At 45.1% G+C, this 26,315-nt stretch overlaps 1 protein-coding gene across 4 annotated transcripts; it reads left to right on the top strand.

Annotated features, from left to right (window-relative positions):
• Positions 1 to 1,656: 1,656 nt before the first annotated feature.
• On the top strand, positions 1,657 to 26,315 carry Mapre1 (microtubule associated protein RP/EB family member 1). Of its 4 annotated transcripts, none has more exons than XM_036185850.1 (7): positions 1,657 to 1,813; positions 6,464 to 6,587; positions 14,574 to 14,719; positions 16,233 to 16,440; positions 19,335 to 19,456; positions 22,044 to 22,196; positions 24,639 to 26,315. In XM_036185850.1, exons 2-7 carry the CDS (start codon positions 6,467 to 6,469, stop codon positions 24,693 to 24,695), a joined length of 807 nt encoding a protein of 268 aa, XP_036041743.1. In that variant the 5' UTR covers positions 1,657 to 1,813; positions 6,464 to 6,466; the 3' UTR covers positions 24,696 to 26,315. The 4 variants fall into 4 exon arrangements, with proteins under 4 accessions (XP_036041743.1, XP_036041746.1, XP_036041745.1 ...); XM_036185852.1 differs by lacking the exon at positions 1,657 to 1,813 and adding an exon at positions 2,002 to 2,065; XM_036185853.1 differs by lacking the exon at positions 6,464 to 6,587 and having other exon boundaries at positions 1,658 to 1,813.

Genomic DNA, 26,315 nt, shown 5'->3' with positions numbered 1-26,315 from the left:
ATCTTCCAGCTTTCACCCAAATATCTGGTTCCAGGATTTATTTATTATTTAATAAGAACATTTAGTAATTTGTGTTACACAGATCCAACTCTGTGGTTCTGGGCAAGCCAACTGGCTTCTCTGAGGCTGCTTCCTCTGCTGTGAAGTGGTATAGTTCAGCCTTTCATCAAACGTACAGGACTGAGACACAGTCCTGAACTAGAATAGGAAAGCTTCACCGTGGGAAGGCAGAAGATAAAGGCAGGAAGGGCAAGGAAACTTCCTCAGAAGTGCCAGAAATAAACTGCATGATGGTGCAGGTGCTCCTGTGAGGTGACTTAAGTTTTTTATTAAGGTGCTATGCTGGATAGTTTTATGTCAACTTGCCAGGAGCTGGAGTCATCTGAGAGGAGGGACCTCAATTGAGAAAACGCCTCCATAAGGTTGGCCTGTAGGCAAGCCTGCAGGGCATTGGCCTAGTCATTGATGGGGGAGGCGCCAGCGATAGGCTGGTGGTCCTGAGTTCTCTAAGAAAGCAGTCTGAGCAAGTCATGGGGAGCAAGGCAGTAAGCAGCACCTCTTGATGGCCTCTGCATCTGCTCCTGCTGCCTCTAGTTTAGGTTCCTGCCCTGTTTGAGTTCCTGTCCTGACTTCCTTCCATGATGAACAGTGTTACCGAAGTTTAAGCCAAATAAACACGTTCTTCCCTAAGTTGCTTTTGGTCATGTTTCATCACAGTGATAGAAACACTAACTAAGACAGGTGTCTACCTTTTTTTTTTTTAAAGGCAAAGTCTCACTGTGGCACAGCACTATGACTGGCCTTGAACTCACAGAGATTCACTTATCTCTACCTACTGAGTCCTGGGTTTGAAGGTTTACACCACCACATCAGGCTAATCCATCTTTTTCTTCCTTCCTTCCTTCCTTCCTTTCTTTCTCGTTCTTTCTTTATTCATTCATTCATTTATTTTTACATTTACTTGTGTGCACAGTGTGTGTGTGTGTGTGTGTGTGTGTGTGTGTGTGTGTGTGTGTGTGTAGGCATGCAAGAGCCACCACACGTATGTGGAAGTCAGAGGACAACTTCTATCAGTAGGTCCCAGGTTTGGGGGCATGTAGCTGCTGAACCATTTCGATGACCCTTTTTCTTTTAGTTTTGAGACCGGATCTCGCTGTGTAGCTCCGGGTGGCCAGTTACTAGGTAGACCAGGCTGGCCTTGAATTTGCAGCGATTCTTTCCTCTCCAAGTGTACAGAAGTGGCCCATCACTGCCGGTTTCTTCTTTGTTTGTTGGTTTTTCCTGAGACAGGGTCTCATGTTATCACAGCCTGAACTCACAGAGGGTCTGGGATGATGACAAGCCGCTGGAGTGACAGGTGTGCTCCACCACAGCCGGTTTCTGCGGTGTTGGGGACTGAATTAAGGATTCATGCATGCTAGGCGAGCGTCAACCCAGCTTCATCCCGAGCCCATTCAACACGCTTACCTCGGTCAAACCAAGCAGAGAACCGGTATGTGCCACTGGACCCCGCCTCCTAAGAGGACTCACAACTCATTGGCCACAACCGACCACGTGCCCAACAACAGGCTTGCTCCCGGCCCCCGGGCACCCCCGCTGTCGATCAAGGGCTCGGCCCCGCCTCCGGCGCGCGGGCCTGTCCGTCTCTATAAAAGGCCCGGCGGGCGATGACGAGCCCGTGCGTCGCCGCGTCACGGCGGGGTGCGTGTGAAGTCATTGCGCGCGGGCGGGCGGGGTCCGACGGTTTGAACGAGACGAAGACGGAACCGGAGCCGGGCGCGCGAGCAGTGGACGCGGGGTCCCCCGAGAGCCGGTGAGGCGGCTGGCGGGCCCGGGCGGCGGCCGCGGTCCGGAGCTCACGGGAGGCGGCCCTCGTGAGCGCCGCGGCGCCGCGCGGGCGGTGGGGGGAAGGGCGGAGCCGTGGCCCGGCGCGCGGCCTGGGCCGGGCCGGGGGCGCGCGCTCCGTTGTCCCGGGGGCGGGGCGTGGGCCGGAAGTGGGGGGCCACTGAGTGGCGACCGGCGAGGTCCTGGCTGTACGGCTGAGCCCGGAGGGTGTGCGCGAGGGGTGAGGTGGGGACCCTCGGTGTAGGAGGCGTCGTTGCATGATGGGTGGGGAGTTGGGTCTGCGGTGTTGGGCCCCAGAGTGCGACCTTAGGGCAGACGCTTCAGCCTCCCTGTGTCTCAGCTTCCTCATCTGTGAAATGGGGACAGTAGGATTAAGCACAGAAAGGTCTCGGCGCGGTGCCTGGCAAGTGTAAGGCGGTCACCGGTGTTGGTTGAGTGCCTAGTGGATGCCAGGCCCCGCTTCCATCAGGGAGTAGACAGGCAAAGACATGCTTTCTAGGAGTCTGCTTTGTGGGCAGAGAGCTAGGAAGCAAGAAAATGAGTACATGGTCAAGATGATTTCTGTAATTACTGCAAAAGGGTGATGATACTAGCACCGCAGGGTGCGGCCTGACCTCTGCCCCTTGGAGATGAGGATCTGGAGGCAGGCCCATTGAGGGAAGTTAAGCGAGGCCTGATGTCTGCCCGTGATGGGATGGATGTCTTGAAGAGCATTAATCAAGATAGCTCTCTAATGGGCACTTGCTGTGTGCAGTGCCCATTAGAGCTTGATTTAGCATTGTGTCATTGAGTAGTCACATTGTCTTAAGGATACGTTAGCTTCGTTTTCCTTCTTTCTTTCCCCTCTGATGTATTTTGTTCATTTTATTTTCTTGGTGGTGCTGGGAGTTGACTCCAGTTCCCCCACCCTCCACATCGGGCAAGCCCTGGGTCACTGAGCTGCTCTCTCTGTTCACTGACACTTGCAGAGGCGAATCTGAGACTTTAGGTAGTGAAATGACTTGCCTTATGTTGCCCAGAAGGTAACTCAGTCCAGATGCATAGCCTGTGTGTTACCCCTTCTCCCCATCTAGCAAGGGTATTTTATACAGACATGCATGCCTCTTGGGTCAAAGTGCCAGCCTAACTTTTCTGTTAGGGGTGTTCACTCAGATTCTTTCTTAATCCTTACCACAGCTTTGTACAAGGTAGGGTCTTACCATTTTACAGGGAAGCCATTTCTGAGGAAAGGAGAAGTGTTTCATTCAGGGTCACATAGTTTTTTGGTTTTTTAGTGCCACCTGCCTCTTGCCTTTCCGTAGGACTAGGGATGGTCCTTGGAGAGGAATATGATGTAATTCAGCCTGTGCTGAATTGGAGTGAGTCGAGGAGCCAGGTGAGGTGGCACATGCCTGTAGTCCTTGTGTTTGGGAGGTAGAGGCAGGAGAATGAGGAATTCAAGGTCATCCAGCTTCAGAGCTAGATCATGAGCTACTTTGTGAAGGAGCGGGATAGAATGAGTTAGGGAGACTCCTGGAGAGTCACTGGGGGGGAGGGAGATACCTGAGTATGTGGAAAGGATAGTTTTCATTTTGGTTATACCTAGCTCAGAGAGCCCTTGAAAAGGTGGGGTGTGCTCAGGGGTCTTAAACCAAGGCTAAGCAGCGGGCGTTTTTGTACTTTTTGGAGACAAGATCTTAACTCTGTAGGCCTGGCTGGCCTAGAATGCACCACACCGTGTGGCCCACTGGTCCTGAACTTGGAGTGATGTCTCTGCCTCAGCTTTTTGAGTGCTAGGTTTATAGGCATGGGCCCTCACTTCTGGCTCAGACATCAGACATTCTTACCAGGAAGAGTGAGAGAGAGTGTCTCTGTTTTGACTGCCTGGAAGAGCCAATTAATTGGTTGAGTGAGTGGATGTTTATTGCACATCCACAGGGTGCCTAATCCCATGTATTTAGTGGCCACAGAGTTTGTGGAGCACATGGGACCTGGTATTAATGTACTGCTAATGAAAGAGTTTGAAATTACATGATCGTGAAGGGCTATTAACCTTTCTGAGCTGGGGTGTGGTCAGGAGACACATGTGCCTTTACCAGCTGCTTTCATTTTATGGCACTGAGACACACAATACCCAATGTATACATGTATGCCCAAGACAGATTGTAAGTGCTCAGCCTGGCATCATGTCATTTTGTTTGGATGGCTCTTATTGATACTTGATAATAGCCTTCTGCACACAGTATGCATTTTACTTGTTCAGGGATTTTTAAGCAGGAGAGAAATACCTCATGTGATTTGTGATTCAGGAAAATTCTTTCTGGCTGCCATGTAGGAACAGATTGAGACAGACTAATTTGAGGGCTTGCAGGGGATCTTGAGAGGTGTTGGCAGCAGATATCAGGCACAGTTTTCAGCACCAAAGATAGCATAAAATAGAGGCGGTCCCTACCCTGGACCCCGTTTGTTCCTATGACTTATGTTTGATATAATGCCAGCTATGTTATGTTCCTCATTTCATACCTCTCTCTGAGGTCCTTTTCAGATGGTTGTGTTAATTTAGAGTTGCGGTACACTGACTTCAGTCACTTGCCCCAAGTCACATGGCTAATGTGATGGACTCATGTTCAGACCCAGGCTCTCCAGTTGCCTCCTGGCCTACATCTGGTCTGGGAAGCTCAAAAATGGAGGAATGATGACAATTTTAGTGTGATACTTGAAGTCCCAGGGGTCTGGATGAAGTGCTCTGGAAGCAGGAGGAATGATTTCCCTGTGAAATGAGGCGCTACACTGCTGTCTTCTTGCTAGCTCTGTCAGCTGCTTTTAGGGAGTGTGGAAAGTGTTGGTTGTTAGCTTTCTGAAGAGAGTTTCTGTAGACACTCTTTCCTCCTCCATAGTCTGAAACACGTCACAGTTACCTAGTACTCACTCTGTTCAAGGCACTGTGTGAGAGGTGGGGTTTTGTGGGTGGGGGAGAGGGCAGGGATATCGGGCATAGATTGCCAAGTCATCTGTGTCTGTAGGCCTAGTCACCACTGCTCATAAGTCCCTCTCCTAGTCACTGTGGGAGGAGAAGGAACCCCGTCTTTGGTTCTCAGACTAGAGCGTGTGACTCAAGGCTTGCAGCAGCTCCATGCAGGAGATGAGTGTGGGAAGAGCCCCTCACACACTAGTTACTAGGTGGAGGGAGTGAAGCACCCAGGAGAGCTGGGGGGGGGGGCGTCTCAAGGTTGCTGTAAATTGCTGTGAATTCCATCCCTTATTGCAGTGGCAAGGCTGATGTCTCAGGGAATTAGGACAATTCTAAGTGTCATGGTTCTCTATAAAACCTACTGTTTGGGCTGGTGAGATGGCTCAGCAGGTAAAGGTCCTTGCCAACCAAGCCTGACCAGCTGAATTTGAACTCTCGGAATCACATGGTAGAAAGAGAGAACTAAGGAAGTTTTCCTTAGACCTCCACGCACATGCGTATATGTGCACACAAAAACACACAGTATGAAAAATACCCAGAAGAGCGATTATTGAATGGGTATTTATAGAGTATGGCACCCATTATTTACTAGTGCTCCAAATGAAATTTATAGTTGAATGTAACGATGGGTGCATGTAGTCCCAACTGCTCCCAAGCCTGAGGCAAGAGGATAACATAAGCCTAGAAGTTTGAGGCTTGCCTGTGCAACATGGCAATAAAAAGGTTATTTCAGAAGTTTTCTGAAAGGTGAGGGGCAGCATTTTCTGAGAAATGGGAAAATGAGGCTGGGCAGGTAGAAAGAGAGAACTAAGGAAGTTTTCCTTAGACCTCCACGCACATGCGTATATGTAAACATTCGGGGCCTCCTTTTCTTCACCCCTGGATGAAGAGAGTGAAGAGGGCCTTAAGAGGATGGTCAATTCAGCAACAGGTGTCTTTAGAGACCTCATACTGTGTTGGAGTGCAGCAGAGAAGAGGGGGCCAGGGACTTTGAGAGGTTGTCACTTGACCTCACCTGTCTCCAGTACCTAGGTTATTGGAAACTGTGAAAGTGGATAGGTATTGCTATGGATTGGCCTAGAGCTTGGTGCCAAGCACTCTTCTGGTGAGCAGGGCCCTCAGTCCTGTGTGTGCTGTTGATGAGGACTCAGAGGTCTTCCTCTGTAGCCTGCGCTGGCCTGGAACTTGAGGCTGTCCTGCCTCAGCCTCCTGAGTACAGGCATGCTACTGCCACACACACCTGTGTTTCTTATTTCTCTGGTGCTGATGATGGAGCGCAGGTGTCAGGCGTGTTCTATACTGTGAACTGCCCCAAAGCCCTTGGACTAGTGTTTTTGAACAGAATGTTCTTGTTTGTGCCGCAGCCTTCCTTCATAAAGTACGTGCTAATCTCTTAGTGCCTATTGTGGCTTGTAATTGTGTATCAGTCTTACTAACGTAGGGCCTACGTTTTAGACTGACTAGTTGGGGCATTTATTTCAAGTCATTTATGCATGGAACTCTGTCTTTTGACTGGAATCTTAGTGTCTGGTCTCACCTCTGAGGGAAGAAGGCTGGGCTTAAAATTGAGTATTTGTAGAGATTTGTTCTGGGTGACCTGGGAACTGCTTGCCCTCACTTTCATGCTCACCATAACAGGAGCCTTCTCTCTTTGATTGCATGTTGTAGAAGATGGCAGTGAATGTGTATTCGACGTCAGTCACCAGTGATAACCTAAGTCGACATGACATGCTGGCTTGGATCAATGAATCTCTGCAGTTGAATCTGACAAAGATAGAACAGTTGTGTTCAGGTAAGAGGGCCCACTAGACACACACACACACACACACACACACACACACACACACCCTTTTTTTTTTTTTCTTTTTAAGACAATGCTTTCCTGAATAGCCTTGGCTGTTCTGGAACTCTAGACCAGGCTGTCCTGCCTGCCTCCTAAGTGCTAGGATTAAAGATTGCGCCACCATACCTGGCTCACTAGACCACCTTTTAAATGCATGCGACCTTAGGGTTTGCACAGACCTCTATGTAGAGCCACAAAGAGATTATAATTTCTTTCTTTTAGCCATCCATGCTGAGTACTGGGAGGTGTGGCTCAGTTGATAATGTACTTGGCTAGCATTCACAAAACACTGAGTTTGATGGCTGAAGAGTGTGTGTGTATGAATGTTTGTGTCTGTGTGGAGATCAAGACATCAGTGTCTTGTCTGTTGCTCTCCACTGAATTGCCTTGGTACGGGTCTGTCACTGAACTGAGGACTGGAGGTAGAAGCTTGCTGGTTTGGCTAGGCTCTCAGTCCAGGGTAGGCTGATTGGTGAGGTCTTGAGACCTGCCCGTCTGTCCTCCAGTGCTGGAGTTCTAGGCATGCACACCATGCCTGACTTTTTTTTTCTTTGTTTGTTTTGTTTTTTTCAAGACAGGGTTTCTCTGTAGCTTTGGAGCCTATCCTGGAACTCGCTTTTTAGACCAGGCTGGCCTCAAACTCACTGAGATCCTGTCTCCTCCCTCTCAACCCCATACACATAAAATATAAAAAAATAAATATTTATATTTATTTTATGTGTATTGGTGTTTTGTCTGCGTGTATGTCTGTGTGAGGGTCCCCTGGTACTGGAGTTACAGATAGCTGCCATGTGGGTGCTAGGAATTGAACTCAGGTCCTCTGGAAGAGCAGTTAGTATTCTTAACTGCTAACCCATCTCTTTAGCCCCCCATGCCTGACTCTTAACATGGGTGTTGGGGATTCAAACTTAGATAGTCTCCATTGTGTTTGGAGAGCAAGAATTCTTACCCACTGAGCCATGTTCTCAGCCTTGCATCACAGGGTTATAAAACTGGATCTTCCACAGTTAGTATATGAAGTCAAGAATATATATACCAGAGCTGGGTGTGAGGGTACATTTTTTTTTTTTTAACTTTTATTTTATGTGCATTGGTGTTTTGCCTGCAGGTCAGATCTTTGAGTTACAGACAGTTGTTAGCTGCCATGTGGGTCCTGGGATTTGAACCCGGGTCCTTTGGGAGAGCAGTCAGTGTCCTTAACCATTGAGCCATCTTTCCAGCCCTTTTTTTTTTTTTGGAGCTGAGGATCAAACCCAGGGCCTAGCAAGCACTCTACCACTGAGCTAAATCCCCAACCCGGTACATGTGTTTAATCTTAGCATTTGGAAGGCAGAGGCAGGGAGATCTGAGTTCAAGGCCAGTCTAGTCTATATAGCTTTCATAGCAAGTCCCGGGTCAGCTAAGGCTATATGGTGAAACCCTTTCTCAAAAACACCTCCGCCCCCTAGACCGAGAGAGAAGGAGGGAGGGAGGGAGAGAGGGAGGGAGGGAGGGAGAGAGAAAAGAGGAGGAGGAGGAGGAGGGGGAGAGGAGGGGAGAGGAAGAGGAGAGGAAGAGAAGAGAAGATATTTTTCCCTCTAACTACTAAAATTCTTGTTTTAGTGGATGTGGATGTAATGCAGTGTAAAAGCACTTGGATAGCTTGCCCAAGTCTGGGTTCAGTCCCCAGCACTGGAGGGAAAGTCTTATTAATGACACAGAATCAGAACCCTGCCTCTTCTAGTAAATAACTTTTTTGGTACTAGTGATTAAACCTAGGACTTAACACATGCTGTGCAAGTGCACTGCCACTGAGTCCCAGCCCCTTTTTAATTTTGAGACAGTAGCTTCCTAAATGGCTCAGTCTGGCTTTAACTCATCGTGGAGCCTAGAATTTACCATCCTTCTATCTCAGCTTCCTAAGAAGCCAAGATTACAGACAGCCTGGACAGCCAGGCTCAGCTATGTAAACATTTCTCAAACATCTCAAATAACTCAGTGTATTTCCAAGAGGAAGGTACAGGTGCTTCCGATTTTAGATGGGAAAGATAGATGGCTTAGAGAATTTGAGTAATGAATCTAGGCATATAGAGCCAAGAGTGCAATGGGAATATGAACTTTTTTCCAAATCAAGAACCTGTATTCTTCAGTCCCTACACCCTATTTGCACTGGACTTTTTCTTAACTGACTGGTGCCATTTGGGTTGATTTAAAGAGACTGCCATTCCTTAGCTGCTTCCTGTGGTGCTCAGCTTTTGTACTTCCCCTTTTTTTTTTTTTTTGGAGGAGGGAGGGTTCTTACCCCTGGTTTCATTTGTTTGTTTCATATGCCCTCTGAGGTCCAGTCTGTTTTACAGGTGTTCAGAGGGAGGTGGTACATGGTACACAGTAACTCGTGGTTCCCAAGAATGAATGGCCTTTACTAACCTTATTTTGTTATAAAGTAGGTTGCCTCAGAATTGTGCTGCTGTCTTCTAGCTCCTATTCATTTTCTCAGCTTTTTATTACTGTGCCACAGTTTGTTGAAGGCTTTTTAAAGCACTTGTTTGCCTCGTGTTGTGAGTAATGAGTAATGTGGGGGTGAGGTCATCTTCGTTTTCATTGGAGACTGCTTGCTCACTAGCAGTTTTTCCCTAAATTTCTTTCTGTCTATAAATGCAGTCCAAAATATTTCTCACTTAGTTAGAAGATGCATCTCTTCCTGTGTAGATAAGTTGTGTGTGTCCCGATCTGGCCTCGGGCTTCTCTTCTTTAGACTGGGAGCTGTCATGGACTTGTCATGGCATGAAGAGGCCTTTAGTCTGCTCTGAGCCATGTGACCTTGGATGAATTCTTTGATGGTCTTCTAGTACTGTTTCCTCAGCTGTGAACTGGAGCAGTAGTCCTGGCTCACCAGCGTGGCTGTTGTCGGGGTCCCTGTAATATTATTGATTATCTGTCAGACCCTGGTGGTGAGTAGAAATCTCTTCTTTTAAAGATGAGGAGATTGCTCATGGGGCATAGCTTAGATATTGCAGAGCCTGGGTTTGAACCTAGTTTGTGTGTGTGTGTGTGTGTGTGTGTGTGTGTGTGTGTGTGTGTGTGTGTGTTTCTGTCTGTCTGTCTGTCTGTCTCACATATACGTGGATGCCTGTGAAAGTTAGGACATTTGGAATGGTGGAGCCAGAGTTAGAGATGCTGTGAGCTGCCTCAGGTGGGTCTGGGAACTGAGTCTGCTGAGAGAGCAGCCAGTGCTCTTAATCACCCTGCCCACTCCCACCATTTTTTTAAAAGACAAAGTTTTATTCTATAGCCAAGGTGGTCTCTAACTTGTGGCCATTCTCCTGCCTCTACTTCTCACATGTTGGGATTACCTGTGTAGTATTACTAAGGGATTGATTACACATGGCTTGTGTTGCATTTTTATAGAGGCATTTGGAAAAGAATTGAACAGATATAATTGTGTATAATTAATTATAGTGACACTCTTACCATAAACTCTGTGAAGTATTTCAGTTTTTCTGGCTTCTGCCACTTATCCCAGATAAGGTGTTTTTCCTTAGTAGAAAGTGTTGAGTACAGGACATTTAACTGATGTGTTAGTAAATTTTATACATTACTAGTTGTCCTCTTGAAAGCTGCGTGGGATGACTCTTGGAGTATGTAGGTGGTTGCACTATGTTTCACATTGGCCTTTGGAAGGCAGCTCTCACTTGTAGCCTGAGACCACACAGGATAAGCTGCAGACTATTCCTGAGGAGTTGAGGGGTGGTGCTTCTCAGCTCCTTGTGTGTCTAAGGCCTTCAGCACTGGGTCTGATTCTTCCTTATCGAACTTCTAATAGGCAGTGGATTAAAAAGACCAGAAATTTCCACCAAGCACAGTCTTTAGGAGGTAAGGATAGATTTTTCTCTACAAGTACAAAGCTGGGGGACCTTCCCTGGCAATATGCTGCTGGCTGTGGAGTGACCGAGTGTTGTCAGAACCCTTAGCTCCCACCTGCTCACAGAGTAAGGAGCCCGTCCTTGGCTCTACTCTCCAAGTGAGAACTTTGGTGACACTGGCAGGCTGATTAAAGAGGCTTCCTGTGTTCTGTCAGGGATCAACTTTGGAGTGCTAGCCAGTCAAGTCTGTCGTAGATACTCTCAGAGAAGGAGTGTCTTCACACACAGTGATTTTGACAGCAAGCTTGCTTTTGTCCAGAAGGAGCCAGGAGTTGCTTTTTACCTCCCTGTGTCTGGTGGGCAGGCAGTACTATTCATTTCTTTGCATTAATCTTCTGTTGGTGGATTGGCTGTGTAGTTTGTTTCCAGATTCTTAACAGTGAGTAACATACAAGCAAAAACAAATGCTGGTTATACAGTTCTGTTTACTGCTTTAAAAATCAAAATAGTATTTTCCCTTGTTAAAATATTTTGAGCTTGAATTTGAAGGTCTGTATTAATGACTCTTCAGCCCTCTCTCTGCAGATTGTATTCATCATCTAAGATGATCAAGTTGCAGGTGCTCTTTGAAGCCTAAACACTCTCATGTTTAGCAGTCATGTGTGTTTTGTGTATGTTAATACTAAAGCACTGGAGTTATTTATTTTGTGTGTGATGTATGGGTGTTGAGGGGTCTGGTGTGCCATGGTGTACATGTGAGGTCAGAGGACAGGTCTTGAGTTGATTCTCTTCTACCTTGGTGAGGCAAGGTTTCCTCCTTTTCTGCAGTTCTGTGTCTCCAGGTTGGGTCCACAGCTTCCAGGCAATTTCCTGGGACCCCTTCCTGTCTGCTTTAGGATACTGGGACTACAGATTATATTGTATATCTGACCTTTTCTGGGTTTGGCCTGGCCTTGAACTCCTGATGCACCTTTTTTAGCTTCCTGAGTTCTGGGATTACAAATGTGTACCATTGGCTAGGATTTTCATTAGACTTTCCAAGAGTGCCCTGAACTGAACCAGGTTGAACATCAATCAGTACACTTGAGATAAGAAATTGTCTGGTGACAGGCAGTGCTGGTGCCCGCCTTTAATCCCAGCACTTGGGAGGCAGAGTCAGGTGGATCTTTGTGAGTTGAAGGCCAGCCTGGGCTACCAGGTGAGTTCCAGGAAAGGAAACCCTGTCTCAAAAAACCAAAAAAAAAAAAAAAAAAAAAAAAAAAAAAAGAAAAAAAAAAAAAAAATTGTCTGGTATTGGGCTGTGTCTTGGCCTTGTATTTTGTGGTCTCTGTTTCCAAGCAGAGTCTTAGAGTGGAGCTGTGACAGCCCGTGGACACCCTGACACTGCCTTAGTCTCCTCCTATCAGTTCACACTGTCAAGCTAGAGGCTGAATGGACTTGTCTTGCTGAAGATTGTTGGGCTATCTTGAAGCTCTGCTTGGGTTGTCAACCTTTGCCCTAGTTAAGCTTAGTCAGGCAGAGACTGGAAAGGACCCCTCCCCTTTTAACTTGATTCTTTTATTTTCTTCTAGCTGAGACATGTATGGGAAGGATAGGAGGATTGGGCATGGTAGTACCCAATTTGAGAGTAGCAGGAAGGAAGATTTATTGAGAGTTTCAGACCAGCCTGGGCTGTGTAGCAAGATCCTGTCTCTACAACATCCAACCAACCAACCAACCAAACAAGCCCCCCCTGGACCCTCGTACACGGCTGGAAAGCTCTCCGCTGTTGGGCTCTATCCCCAACTCTTTTAGTGGGACCTTAATTTTTTTTCTTTCCTTTTTTTTAAAAAAATGTATTAACACTATTTTGGTCAATGAGATTGTAGCCACATGGTATACTCCCCTTCTAGAAAATGCTGCTTTTCCCAACTGTATGGTGTCCTATGGGCTTCTAATGCGAACAGCCATGCATGGGAATCAGGTGCTCAGTGTGATTGGTTTCTGGCCTCTCTGATATTTATTGGGCCACATATTTTGGTTCTTGTTTTTAAATTTCTTGTGTGTGTGTGTGTGTGTGTGTGTGTGTGTGTGTGTGTGTGTGTGTGTGTTGAGGCTTAAACTCAGAGTCCTTGTACTTGGCAAATTCTCTATTACTGAACTATATCCCTAACTCCCATGTTTATTTTTGAAAGTTATAGTATTTCTAAGGATTCTTTGAGTTCTAAAATAAAAACTAATGATTCTTTGAGCAGACTTACTAAGAGGCAGGCGACTTTGGCTGCTAAGTAGTTGGTTGGTTGGTTAGTATATTTGTTTACTATTTAGCTTTAAGAAAAAATATTGTGCTGTGGGTGGTGGTGCATGGCTTTAATCCCAGCACTTAAGAGGCAGAAGCAGGCATTCAAGGTGCGTTCAAGGTCAGCCTGGTCTACATGGTAAGTCTCTGCTTCAAAACAAAACGAAAACTGTGTGTATGATGTATGTGTGTGGGCATGCGTGTGCCATGATGGCATAGTGGAAACCAGAGAACAACGTGTGGAATTGTTTCTCTGTTTACCTGGGTTCCAGGGATAGAACTCAGATGGCCAGGGTCGTCTAGCTAGCACCTTTAGGTACTGAGCCATTCACTGAGCCAGTCTGCCTGCCCCAGCTTCCTGCCCTCAGTGCTGGGGCCACAGGTCTGCACCACTGCACCCAGGACAGGAGTGAGTCTTTGAAGATTTAGAAATGTGTTGCCTCTTTTTTCCTTGTTCCTTTTCTGGGCATTCATTTTTCTTTCTAGTGATTGTTTATGACAATTTCTAACAAGAGTTAAGACGTCCAGCTTGGTGGTGGTGGTGCACACCTTTAGTCCCAGCACTTGAGAGGCAGAGGCAGGTGAATCTCTGTGAATTTGAGGACAGCCAGGGCTGCACAGAGAAACCCTGTCTCGAAAACCAAAAAACAAAGAGTTAGACTTTCATAGCAACCTTCATTTTCTTCCTGTTTTCCAAATTGAAAGTATGTTAGAGAATTTGTCAGATAAAACCAGCTTTGAGTTAGCACTCCGTATTGAGGCAGTGTGATTGAGTTCATTGCCAGCCTGGGCTCCACAGTAAGTTTCAGGTCTCCCAGAGCTACATATTTCTAAAACCAAACATAGGACCCCTTATTTTGTTAATAGATTTGAAAAATTATTATGTATATGAGTGTTTTACATGCATGTATGTCTGTATGCTACATGTGCACCAGGTACTTTGGCACCAGAAGAGGGCATTTGGTTCTCCTGGAAAATGGCATTACAGACAATTGTGAGCTGCTGTGTGGGTGTAGGGAATCAAACCCAGGTTCTCTGCAGGAGACAGGGTTTTTTTGAGACAGGGTTTCCCTGTGTAGCTTTGCATTTTCCTGGATCTCACTCTGTAGCCCAGGCTGGCCTCAAACTCACAGAATCTGCCTGTCTCTGCCTTCTGAGTGCTGTTGCCCACAGACGTGTGAGATTTTCCTGGAGCTGAAGTTACAGGTGATTGAGAGCCACCTGATGTGGCTGTTGGAAACCAAACTGGGGTCCACTACGAGAGCTGTGTATGTTCTTAACCATTGAACTGTCTTTGTAGCCCTATCTCTTTGGCTGTCTGTGGTCCACTGTACAAATTTAAAATGGTATCTGGGGCCTGGAAATGTAAAGCACTTGGTTAGTATATGGTAAGACCTGGGTTTCCCCTGAGCTCCACACAGATAATAGGGTGTATTTTCTCATGCTTAAAAATCTCAGCACTCAGAAGTGGAGGCAGGAGGATCAGAAATTCCAGGTTATCTTTGCTCCTTTGAGTTTGAATCTATTCTAGGCTACATGAGACCTATCTTTAACAGATTGTATTTGGGTTAAGTAGATGTGGATGACCATGTTTTTTTACTAGTAGCATTTAGAGTGGGCCATAGTGGCGCACACCTTTAATCCCAGCACTCAGGAGGCAGAGGCAGGTGGATCTCTGTGAGTCCAAGGCCAGCCTGGGCTACATTGGGAATTTCAGGCTAGCCAAGGCTACACAGTGAAATTCTGTCTTGGGGGGAAAACATGGCATTCAGTTACCCAGTTTATTGAATTTTTCTTTTGTGTCACTTGATTCAGGGGCTGCATACTGTCAGTTTATGGACATGCTCTTCCCTGGCTCCATCGCTTTGAAGAAAGTGAAATTCCAAGCTAAGCTAGAACATGAGTACATCCAGAACTTCAAAATACTCCAAGCAGGTTTCAAGAGGATGGGTGTTGACAAAGTAAGTGAGCTTTATTCCTTTGCTGCTTAGGTTTCTTTCTTATATTTAAATTTTTTATTTGTTTTAGATATCTTTAACAAAATGATTGTGTGTGTGTGTGTCTGTGTGTGTGTATGTGTGTGTGTGTACATGCACATGCAAGAGGACAACTGGGGGAAGTCAGGTCACCAGGCTTGGCATCATGTGTCATGGAGCCATCCTTCTGCTCCCCACCCTGTGTTGTTTTCTGAGACAGGGTTTCTCTTTGTAGTTTTGGTGCCTCGAACTCACACAGTCTTTCTATATAGTCTTGGCTGTACTGGAATTCACTGTAGACCAGGCTGGTCTCAGATTCACAGAGATCTGTCTGCCTCTTTCTCTCAAGTTCTGGGATTAAAGATTAAAGGCATATACCACCACACATGGCCTTGCTGGCTCTTTTAAAATTTATTTTTTGACTGGGCAGTGGTGAAAATCCTGCCTAGCTATTGGCCATTTAGCTTTTTATGAAACCAATCTGAGTGACATTTCTTCACAGTGTACAAAAAGATTACTCCACAATATGTACTAGTAGTGTTTTGTCTTCTTGGTATTTTTTAATCTCTACTAGTCTGAGGCCTAGCTATATTAATTTCTAGATTTACTTTTTTTTTTTTTTTTTTGGTTTGTTTTTCTGAAAGGGTTTTTCTGTAACAGCCTAGCTGTCCTGGAACTAGCTTTGTAGACCAGAGATCACAGAGATCCGCCTGCCTCTGCCTCGTGAGTGCCACCACCCTGCGGTTTGACTTGTTTTTTACCTACTCACCCTTCCTTCCCTCCCTCCTTTCTTCCCTCCTTCCCTCCCTCCTTTCTTCCCTCCTTCCCTCCCTCCTTTCTTCCCTCCTTCCCTCCCTCCTTTCTTCCCTCCTTCCCTCCCTCCTTTCTTCCTTCCTTCCCTCCCTCCTTTCTTCCTTCCTTCCCTCCCTCCTTTCTTCCTTCCTTCCCTCCCTCCTTTCTTCCCTCCTTCCCTCCCTCCTTTCTTCCCTCCTTCCCTCCCTCCTTCCTTCCCTCTTTTCTTCCCTCCCTCCCTCCCTTTCTCCTTTCCCTTTCTAGATAGAATCTTACTATGTAGCCTAGGCTGACCTCAAGTTTGACATGCTCCTGTCTCAGCTCCCAGAGTGTTCAAGATGTGTGCCACTGCATCCAGCCAGGGTATTTCTCTTTATGGTACAGTGAAACATCTGCTGCCTTTCAGTGTGTCTTGATGTGTGGCTATGACTTAGCTCCCCTGTGGTGCTGAGGATGCAGCCCAAGGCCTTGGGCAGCCAGGCTGGCACTGAACCATCCCTGGTCCCTTTTCCTTTTTTGTTCAGCATTCTCCTTTCTGTGGAGGGTCTAAGAGTTGGTACTGTATTGAAGGCAAACTGATCTTAGCAGTAAGATCTCTAAAAAAACCATTTTCTCCTTTTGGCCAAACTTCTGTTGTTCTGACGAGTGGATAGGTTTGATGGAAAGCCTCTGCTTTTGTCTAAATGGTCTTGATCTTTCTCTGCAGATAATTCCTGTGGATAAATTAGTAAAAGGAAAATTTCAGGACAATTTTGAATTCGTTCAGTGGTTTAAGAAGTTTTTTGATGCAAATTATGATGGAAAAGAGTATGATCCTGTAGCTGCCAGACAAGGTCAAGAAACCGCAGTGGCTCCTTCTCTTGTTGCTCCAGCTCTGAGTAAACCGAAGAAACCTCTCAGTTCCGGCAGTGCAGGTAAACAGCTTCAGCCTGGTTCCACTAACTCCACTCATTCAGCATTGGGCATAGGTCCTTCACGTAGAACTATGCTGTAGCCCTGAATCAGGAGTAGCCATAGGCCTGCCCTGTGCTTTTGGCAGGGACATGGATTCTGCATGCGGCAGATATGTACTTGTGCTCTGCAGCTCCATGGGAACCTCTTTTCCTGTGCTCCCAGGTCTTCCTTCTTTCTAAACTGGGAAGATCACATTTGCACTGGCCTGGACGAGCCACTGTAGCCAAGGATGACTTTGAAGTTTGTTCCTCCTGCTCCACCGATTGGAATTTTGTTTGAATAACTTTATTGAGAAAGAATTCACACACCATACAATTTACCTTCCTAAAATGTTCAACCTAAAAAAAAATTAAAAGTTTTTTTATGTGTATAGGTGTTTTGTTTGCATGTATGTGTGTATTACATATGTACCTGGTGCCTTCCTGAGGTCAGAAGAGGGTGTTGGATTCCCTGGAACTGGAATTATAAATGGTTGTGAACCACCATGTGGGAGTTGGGAATTGAACCAGGTCCGCTGGAAGAGCAGCAAGTGCTCTTAACTTCTGAATCATCTCTCCAGCTCCTCGGTGTGTGTAGTTCATGCATATATTCATGTGTGTATGTATGTGCAGTGCATTTGGAGATCAAGGACAGCTTTGGATATTCCTCAGGTACCGTTCACCTGCTTTTTGAGATATCTCATTGGCCTGGAACTTGTTTAATAGGCTAAGCTTGCTTGCTAGGGAGCACTAGGGATCTGTCTGTCTCTGCCTCTCCATCACTGTGATTACAAACCTGCATTGCTACATGGATTCTGGGAATACAACACAGGCCTTGAGGCTTCTAAGGCAAGCATTTTACTGACGGAAAGCCAGTAAAGCTTACAAAAGCCCTCACCTTTTTTTTTTGTTGTTGTTTGTTTGTTTGTGGTTTTTTTTTTTTTTTTTTTTAAACCATGTCTTATTATGTAGCTCTGGCTGTCCTGGAACTCACTATGTAGACCAGACTGGTTTCTGCCTCCCAAATGCTGGGGTTACACGTTTGCCCCAGGCAACTTTTATTTTTTAAATCAAAGAATTTTATAACTATTATTACCACAGACAATTTAAGGACATTTTGATCACCCAAAAAGAAACCCATTTTGTGCTCAATAGCAGTCACTGTTCATTTCCTCCATCTTTTTTTTTTTTTTCTTTCCCAGCTCTAGATACTCACTTCTGTTTTCTGGCTTCACGTATTTTGAACATTTTTCTATAAACGAAACCTTAGGATTTGTGTCATCTTGTGTGTGACTTCCTTTAATTTCAAAGTTCATCTGTGCTATAGTATTTATTGACTTTTTTTTTGTGGAGACTGTCACACTATGTAATTCTGGTTTGTCTGGAATTCACTATGTAGACCAGGCTGGCCTCAGACTCACAGAGACTTACTTGTCTGCTTGTCTCCTAAAAGCTGGGATTAAAGGTATGTGTCACCACACTCCGCTGGTACTTTACTTTTGTATCTCTCTCCTCCCCCGCCCGCCTGCCCGGTCTCACACATGCTAGGGAAACTGTGTGCTTCTGAACCCTATCAGCCCTACATTCATAGCTTTTTAAAAAAATTTTGAGACAGGCTCTTATAAAATTGCCCAGTTGATCCTTGAACTTGTGATATTCTTGCTTTATCCTCCCAAGCTGTCTGGCTTAGTACTTGATTATTTTTATTGCATGATAATACTCCATTATGTGGAATATCTTGTCAATTGTCTGTTGGTGGTCACTGGAGCTGTTGCTAGAGTAATACTGCTGTGAAGTTCATGTGTAGTTTCTGTGTGGAATACATTTTATTTCTCTTGGATGTATACCCGAGAGTGTATTTTAAAGTGTGTATAGAACTGCCTGTTTTCCAGAGCAGCTGGCCACTGCCATACCATCAGCAGTGTCTACTGTCAGTGGTGTAGGAGGGTTCTGACCGCACTCAAAACTGTACTTCATAGTCCTTAGCTGTTGAAATGATGACTGCATAGGTGCTGTTGGACGCAGCGTATTTCAGGTGACTTGTAGTAAACATTTAGTGTGCCTGCCATCCAGAGGAAATGCCTATGGTTGGATGAAAGGTCTGTGATAGAGACTTTGGGGTGCTGGGAGGATAGGATATTTCTAAACCTGGCATGATGTCTGTTTTACAGAATGATTGCTAGATGAATAACTGAAGTGAGAAGTGTTGTGTTTATCTTGAAGTAGCGCATTCTTAGTTATGTTAACTTGCAGATTCTTTGCTGTCACTGCTTTGTCTGCCTTTTGGTTTTAAACACTGAGAGGTCTGTCTGTAAATCTTAGTCACTGAGGTTCTTTTTCTCTCCTGACCCAGTAGACATCTAAAAGGTGAGCTCTGAAGTTACAGCGGGAAAGGCGCGCTCTACTAGCCTTTATGAGCTCCTTTCTTTACCTAATCCAGTGAGTCCGAGGCAATAAGTTAGAGGGAGCTAGTTTTCCAGATGGAGCACAGAGTACTCCAGTACCAGCTGGGATTGTGATTTGTTCTTAATACAAGGTTTGCCTTTGATCCATGAAACTGCCTGCTTGTGGGTTAAGGTCCATCATTGTATGTACCAGTGTCATTATACCTTTCAGCTGACAGTTCACTGCAACAGAGTTAAGATCTCATTGGAGGACTATCTCCAGCATGAAGGAGCTTGCTAAAATTGCTGCTTAAGTCTACTGCCAGGATGATAAGAACCACTTTATGTTAGGGGTGTTGTGCTGTTTTATCTGGGCCCTCTAATATCAGTTCCCTCACTGACTTGTCTGTGGAAAGCAGTTGATCACAGACTTCTTGCTTCTGTGTGTTTCTGTTTTTGAAATTTCTCCTAACATGGTTAGTCTTCTCTCAGCTCCTCAGAGACCCATTGCAACACAGAGAACTACTGCAGCTCCTAAGGCTGGCCCAGGGATGGTGCGAAAGAATCCTGGTGTAGGCAATGGGGACGACGAAGCAGCTGAATTGATGCAGCAGGTATGCTCCTCTTGTGTTGTTGACACTGTCATTGTGGGTTTCTTGCTTCACTCATGAGGGCAGGGCTTCTCTGCTTGCCTGATCAGTCCTCTTGATGTGTGAGCCTTTGGCTACAGAGTAGAACAGGGTTCAGGCTTCAAGAGGTCAGTGGATCCCCCTGGTGCTGGAGTTATAGGCAGTTATGACCCACAGTGTGGATCATAGTCTGGAGCCTCATTGGAATGCCCTTGGATTCTCTGGGATTAAGAGTGTACAAGATAACAAAGAGTAGCTTTCTGTAGATTGCGAAGGGAAGGGCTAGGAAAGGCCTGTTGCTCTTCTGGCTCTGTTCTTCACAGTTAAGGAGGTAGATCAGAAAAACAAACTGGGGACTGTTGATCCTCTTTGTATTAATCCTACCCTTGTTTGTTGCTTTTGGGTGATTATTTTGACTCAGGTACCTACCTGGCACTGTTACTGTGAAATACAGAGTTGTGGAGGAAAAGGGGAGGCCTCCCTAAAACTTCAGAGGAAGTGGTTGCAGGAAAAAAAATACAAGAGCATGAAGAGTGGTCAGCTAAGGCCACATGGCTGGCAAGTTGACCCTGTATTCTGCAGGAACAGACAGTTTTCTTCATGATGAGCACTGGAGGAACTGAGACCAGCTCTGCCACCATTTCACTTATGCTTATCAGTTAGCCTCTCTGGACTAAATACTTCATGTGTGAACTGGGGGCTAATACTTTGTGGGGTTTTTTTTGTTCATTTTTTTTCTTTTGAGGCAGGGTCTTACTATGCAGACTAGGCTGGCCTTGAACTTGTGGCCATGCTGCAACCTCTGCTTCCCAAATGCTGAGATTACAGATGTGTATCACTATGCCTGGATGTGAGCTAACACTTGCTCACAGTAATTCAGGTGTCTGGAATGGTATTTGGTATAGACTCCACTGGGATAAATGATAGTGGACAAAAGACAGTTCTGCTTATTGTTCTTATAGTCTGGATAGAATGGAGTAGATGCTGCAGTGTTCTTTAAAAGTTCACATGAGTTAGAGCTGGCTTGTGCATCAGAAAAAGGAGACTTCTGGTTCTTAACCTATGGGTCACAACCCCTCTCAACAACCTCTGCCTTCAAAAAACCTCTGTCTTCAAAAATATTTACATTGTGATTCCTAACAGTAGCAAAATTGCAGTTACGGAGTATTGCAATGAAAATAATGTCATGGTTGGAGGTCAGCACAACATAAAGAATGTTATTACAGGGTCCCAGCGGGAGGGAGGTTGAGAACCCCTGCTGAGAACAGCACTGTATTCCGTGCCAATTACCTTGCAGTACTTAGTCATTCTTGATTGATATGCAGGTCATTGTGGACATAATTACTTTAAAAAAGTCTTTAGAATGTCTTGTGTATGGCCTAAGTTTATAGGTGTGTGTCACACTGTCAGGATTTGTACTTAAAAACAAACAAACAAACAAAAAAGTGGATATGTGTGTGCCTGCCTGAGTTTCTGTTCACTAGCTGCATTCAGGAGCTCCTGGAGGCCAGAAGTGGTACATACTATTCCCTGGAATTGAAGTTACAGGTTGTTGTGAGTCACCATGTTGGTTCTAGGAGCTAAGCCCATGTCCTTTGCAGGAGCAGTAAGTGAACCATCTCTCCAGATCCAAATTACAAGATTTATTATTATTATTATTATTATTATTATTATTATTATTATTATTATTGACAGGGTCTCAGTATATAGCTCTGGTTGGCCTGGGACTCACTCTGTAGATCAGGCTGGCCTTGAATTTACAGAGATCCGACTACTGGGATTAAAGGTGTGTACCACCACCGCCTGGCTAAGATTTGTTTCTTAATTTCTTTTCTTTTCCTTCCTTCCTTTCTTTCTTTTTTTTTTTTTTTTTTTGGAGACAGGGTTTCTCTGTATAGTTTTGGTGCCTGTCCTGGATCTAGACCAGGCTGGCTTAGAACTCACAGAGATCTTGCTAAGCAAGGTTGTGGGTTCTACTCCCATCTTAGTTGGCCTGAAGTTTTCCATTGATCCAATTTCAGGGAAAAGCTCCCTAATAGTTTAAGGTACAGTTTTGTCTTTCTTTCCTTCTTTCTTTCTTTTTTTCTTGAGACAGGGTTTCTCTGTGTAGTTTTGGTGCCTGTCCTGGATCTCGCTCTGTAGACCAGGCTGGCCTTGAACTCAGAGATCTACCTGGCTCTGATTCCTGAGTGCTGGGATCAAAGGCATGCACCATAGCCTGGCTTTGTTTTTGTTTTGTTTTGTTTTTTTGAGAAAGGGTTTATCTGAGTAGCCCTGGCTGTCCTAGAACTCACTAAGTAGACCAGGCTAGTCTCAAATTGACAGAGATCAGCCTGCCTCTGCCTTCTTGGGATTCAAGGCATATGGCACCGTGCCTGACTAAGGTGTAGTCTCTTGGGAACTCATAATCTAGGTTGCTGTGAACTAGTATATATTATTTATCTGAGGCTGAAGAAAATTGACATCAAACTGAACTGGATTTTTGCTTATGTTTTATTTTGATCAAAGACCACATCATTTTTGGGTTTGATACTGGTACAGCAATGCTCACTGTTTTCACTGTTTTGTGCAGGTCAAAGTGTTGAAGCTTACTGTTGAAGACTTGGAGAAAGAGAGAGACTTCTACTTCGGAAAGCTAAGGAACATTGAATTGATTTGCCAAGAGAACGAGGGGGAAAATGACCCTGTACTGCAGAGGATTGTAGACATTCTTTATGCCACAGATGTACGTGCTTACCTGGAGGTCTTGTCTTTCCATTCTGCCACTAAGAAAAAAATTGGCATTGTTGATTTCAGCTCACTTTGTGCTGGTACCTGTGTTCTAGTGTCGGGTTCACCAGAAAATTTCATCTTTGATTTCCTGGAAGTTAGCTAAAGAGCATCTTGGCTTAGCTAGCTTCAGCCCTTGAAGTCCCTATGTCTTTGTTTAAGGAAGCAATAGACTAGAGAAGTGGCTGGCTTGTCCAGTTTCTGTAGTTTATAGGCCTCCCACCCTTGCAGCTCAACCACCCCGTTGGAGGTGTTGTTGCCATTATCAGGAGCCAGGCAAGTCCTTGGTCCTTGCCGTTTGCACCCATAGCCTCCAGGGATTGTGTGCCTTTGCTCCTCCTCCCTCCCAGGAGCTTGCCTGTTTCCCTGTGTGATTGTCTTTGGATCTGTCTTTATTACGTAGCTTGTAGTCATGACATGCTCGTTCATTAGAGAAGACTGCTTTTCTTTCCCCTGGGTTTAGGGTCTGATACCTGGCCGTGTCCACTGCTTCTCAGTATTTGTGATTGCACACACCTCACAAGGTCTATGTAATACTATACAAATATAAACTAGTAGTTTTCTAAACATATTGTTAGAATTTTTTGGAGGATTAAGACAGATGACTGAAAAGCTGCTAATTTTTGCAATAAATCTTTAAAGTTTGCATCATGTTTAGAAATGAAAAGATGATGAAGATCTAAGATTCTTTGGTCTTTTAGTGAAAGTACATCTTAGCTACTTGAAGCTATAGAGTTTAGTTACAAAGAAAAATCAAGATGTATTTTTATGGTAGAGCAGCGTGCCCTGTAATGAGCGGGGGAGGCGCCATGAGTCTGCCCTGCTCTTTGCCTCCCAGCTCCCATTGGCCCTGGGCCAGCCCTGTCCTGCTGTCTCAGGTCCTTTGTGCAACACTGGTGTCCAGTGTAGCACAGATGCATGCAGGCAGCCCTGAGAGCCGCAGAACACTAACCGTTCTTTTCCTTTTGAGATAGCCCAGGCTGACCTTGAATTTAGCAATCCTCCTGCCTCAGCCTCTTGAAGTGCTAGGATTACAGGTGTGAGCCACCACACCCAGTTAGGATACTGAACTTGATAGTCAACTTCAGGTTTTTTGTTTTGATCAAGGGTTTCATAACCTAGGTTGGAATTGAACTCACCATGGGGCTAAGGATGGCCTTGAACTCCTGTTTGTGCATCCTGAATTTTGGGATTATATGTGCGTGCTACTCTGCCTGCTCAAATGTCATTTTTTTAAAAAATGTTTTTGTTTTGTTTTGTAGCTGGGGATTGAATCCAGTTTTGTCTTCTGTGTAGTTAAGTGCTCTGCCAGGAATTTTTTTGAGGCGGGGTCTCATTCTATCCGGGGCTGTCCTGGAACTCAAGTCTCTAGCCACAGGCTGGCCCCAGCCTCATGGCCATCCTCCTACCTTAGCCTACTGAGGGCTGGTATTACAGGTGTTAAGTGTGAACCACTGTTACTGGACTAGAGTTAAGGACTTTTGAGGGAATGCATATTTTATTTTATTTATTTATTTATTTTATTTTTTGGTTTTTCAAGACAGGGTTTCCCTGTATAGCTTTGTGCCTCTCCTGGAACTCACTTGGTAGCCTAGGCTGGCCTTGAACTCACAAAGATCTGCCTGCCTCTGCCTTCCAAGTGCTGGGATTAAAGGCGTGCACCACCACTGCCTGGCTGGGAATGCATATTTTAAACATGCATTGAGGCACATACATATTCATTACTTAATGCTTTGAGGATGAATTTGTGTGTAGTTTTGGGCATTAAGAAATGGTGCTAGCTGGGTGGTGGTGGTGGCACACACCTTTAATCCCAGCACTCGGAGCAGAGCCAGGCGGATCTCTGAGTTCTAGGCCAGCCTAGTCTACAGAGCAAGATCCAGGACAGGCACCAAAACTACACAGAGAAACCCTTTCTGGAAGAAAAAACAAAACACAAAACAAAACAACAAAACAAAAAAAGAAGAAGAAATGGTCTGTTGTTGGGTGTGGTAGACACGAATTTAAACTTAGAATTTAGGAGGCAGAGACAGGACAATTTGAATTTGAAGCCAGCCTGGTTTATGTTTAAACAAGCTCCAGGCTAAACAAGGCTACATAGGGAGACCTTATATCAAAAATCAAAACAAACAAAAAAAGAAATGATGCTATTGTCCAATAGTGGTAGAGCGCAAGCACAAGGCCCTGGGTTCAGACCTCAGCTGGGGGGGGGGGGGAGGATTAAAAATATAAAATAGTGGTCACCTGGTCTATGTGCTTAATTGCCAGGTATGTGTGAGGTGTGAGACAGGAAGAACTGCCTACATGGAGAGGCTTAAGTTGTGAGTCAGTGAGCAGAGGGAGGAACTGGCTCTAAGTGCTGAGTAATAGCTTTCCCCCACTTCATTTCCCGTTTCAGGAAGGCTTTGTGATACCTGATGAAGGGGGCCCACAGGAAGAACAAGAAGAGTATTAAGCAGCCTGGACCAGCAGAGCAACATCCGAATTCTTCACTCCAAATCATGTGCTTAACTGTTAAATACTCCCTTTTATTATTCTTAGAGGATTCACTGGTTTCTTTTCATAAGCAAAAAGTACCTCTTCAAAGTGCACTTTGCAGAAGTCTCTTTCCGATGAGTTTGAGTTAGGAGCTGTTGCCTTGTAGCAGAGCAGTATTAACATCTAGTTGGTTCTCCAGGGGAACAGAGAGGCCAACCATGGGGCCTTCATGTGGATGCTGGTCACACTGACTGATGGAGAAGGGGGTTTTGTAACACAATGAGGTGACAACCTCAGAGAAATGTAAAGACTGAATTTTAAGCTAATGTGAAATTCTGGCAGAGAACGTTTAATAAATAAATGCCTTAAGAGTATTTAAAATATGCTTCCATATTTCAAAATATAAAATATAACATGACAGGAGATTTTGTGTGTCTGGTGTTGTGTCTGGGAAGGAAGGGCCAGACTTTAGACCCTTTGGAACCTGCTGTCACAGGCCTTTCAAGGCCTCTTGAATCTCACCGATGTAGTCTTTGGCCCAGCAGGAAGGTTTGAAAAGTTGTTGTGGAAAGCCATTTGATGTCATTGACTGGTTACATCCTGCTATAAAAGCAAGCAGCATGGTAGTAGCTTGGGTAGATAGGGGGTGTCTCAGCCCTGCAGTGCCTGAGACAGAGCTCAGCCTTCACTGGGCTTTCCCCTGAGGACTTTTCAAACAGTTCCTATGTATTATAGTGTTTCTGGGACTTGCCCACATCTCTGGGATTTGAATGGGCGTTGAGCCCCATTGTACTGTCTTTTAGGTTTACATTGAACACGTTCTCTTCTCTACTCCCCTTGACCTCTGGGGACTCCTCTGCTCCTTAAGTTTTGCTGCTGAGTGTTGTAAATACAGCAGGCTGGTGATCGTGCTGCAAGTTCTTTCTGGACCTCTGGCAAAGAAGTGATCAGTGAAGGCCAGTGTCACCTTGGGCTCTGTGAGGCTGGGGTGTTCGGTGTCTGCTGTCCACAGCTCTCCATTGTCACCTGAATACTTTGCCAGTGCACTAATCTTTTTGGAGATAAAATTCTCTAGTGTGTTACTAAATGTTAAAATTTTTTTTTTTTAAGAATATACAGTACCATGACTGAATATTAATATTTAAAATACTTCATTCCTTAACTCTCCCTCATTTGCTTTGCCCGCAGCCTATTCATTTATTTTCTTTGTTTGGCAGAATTCTGCAAAATGTATGTTACCCACTACTGAGATTGTTCAGCCCCTGATGTGTTTGTATTGATTTGTTTCTGGTGGTAGCTTGTCTTATGCTGTGTGTAGAAAACAGGTATTTTATGACAGATTGTTATGTAGTACATGCTCTGTGTGGAATTCAGAGGAAAATCCAGATTTAGTGATTAACAATGCCAAAAAAAAAAAAAAAATGCAAGTAACTAGCCATTGTTCAAATGACAGTGGTATTATTTCTCCTCTGTGGCCTTTTAGACTTCTGTTGCCCCCAAATTCCATTTTATTGGGAATCCATTTTTCCACCTGGTCTTTCTTGACAGGGTTTTTTTTCTACTTTAAACAGTTTTTAAATAAAATTCTGTATTTCAA

This window comes from Onychomys torridus, chromosome 4 (assembly GCF_903995425.1).
Source record: "Onychomys torridus chromosome 4, mOncTor1.1, whole genome shotgun sequence".
Taxonomy (NCBI): Eukaryota; Metazoa; Chordata; class Mammalia; order Rodentia; family Cricetidae; genus Onychomys; species Onychomys torridus.
Note: the sequence above shows the minus strand (reverse complement) of the source record. Positions and strands in the feature narration are given on the sequence as shown.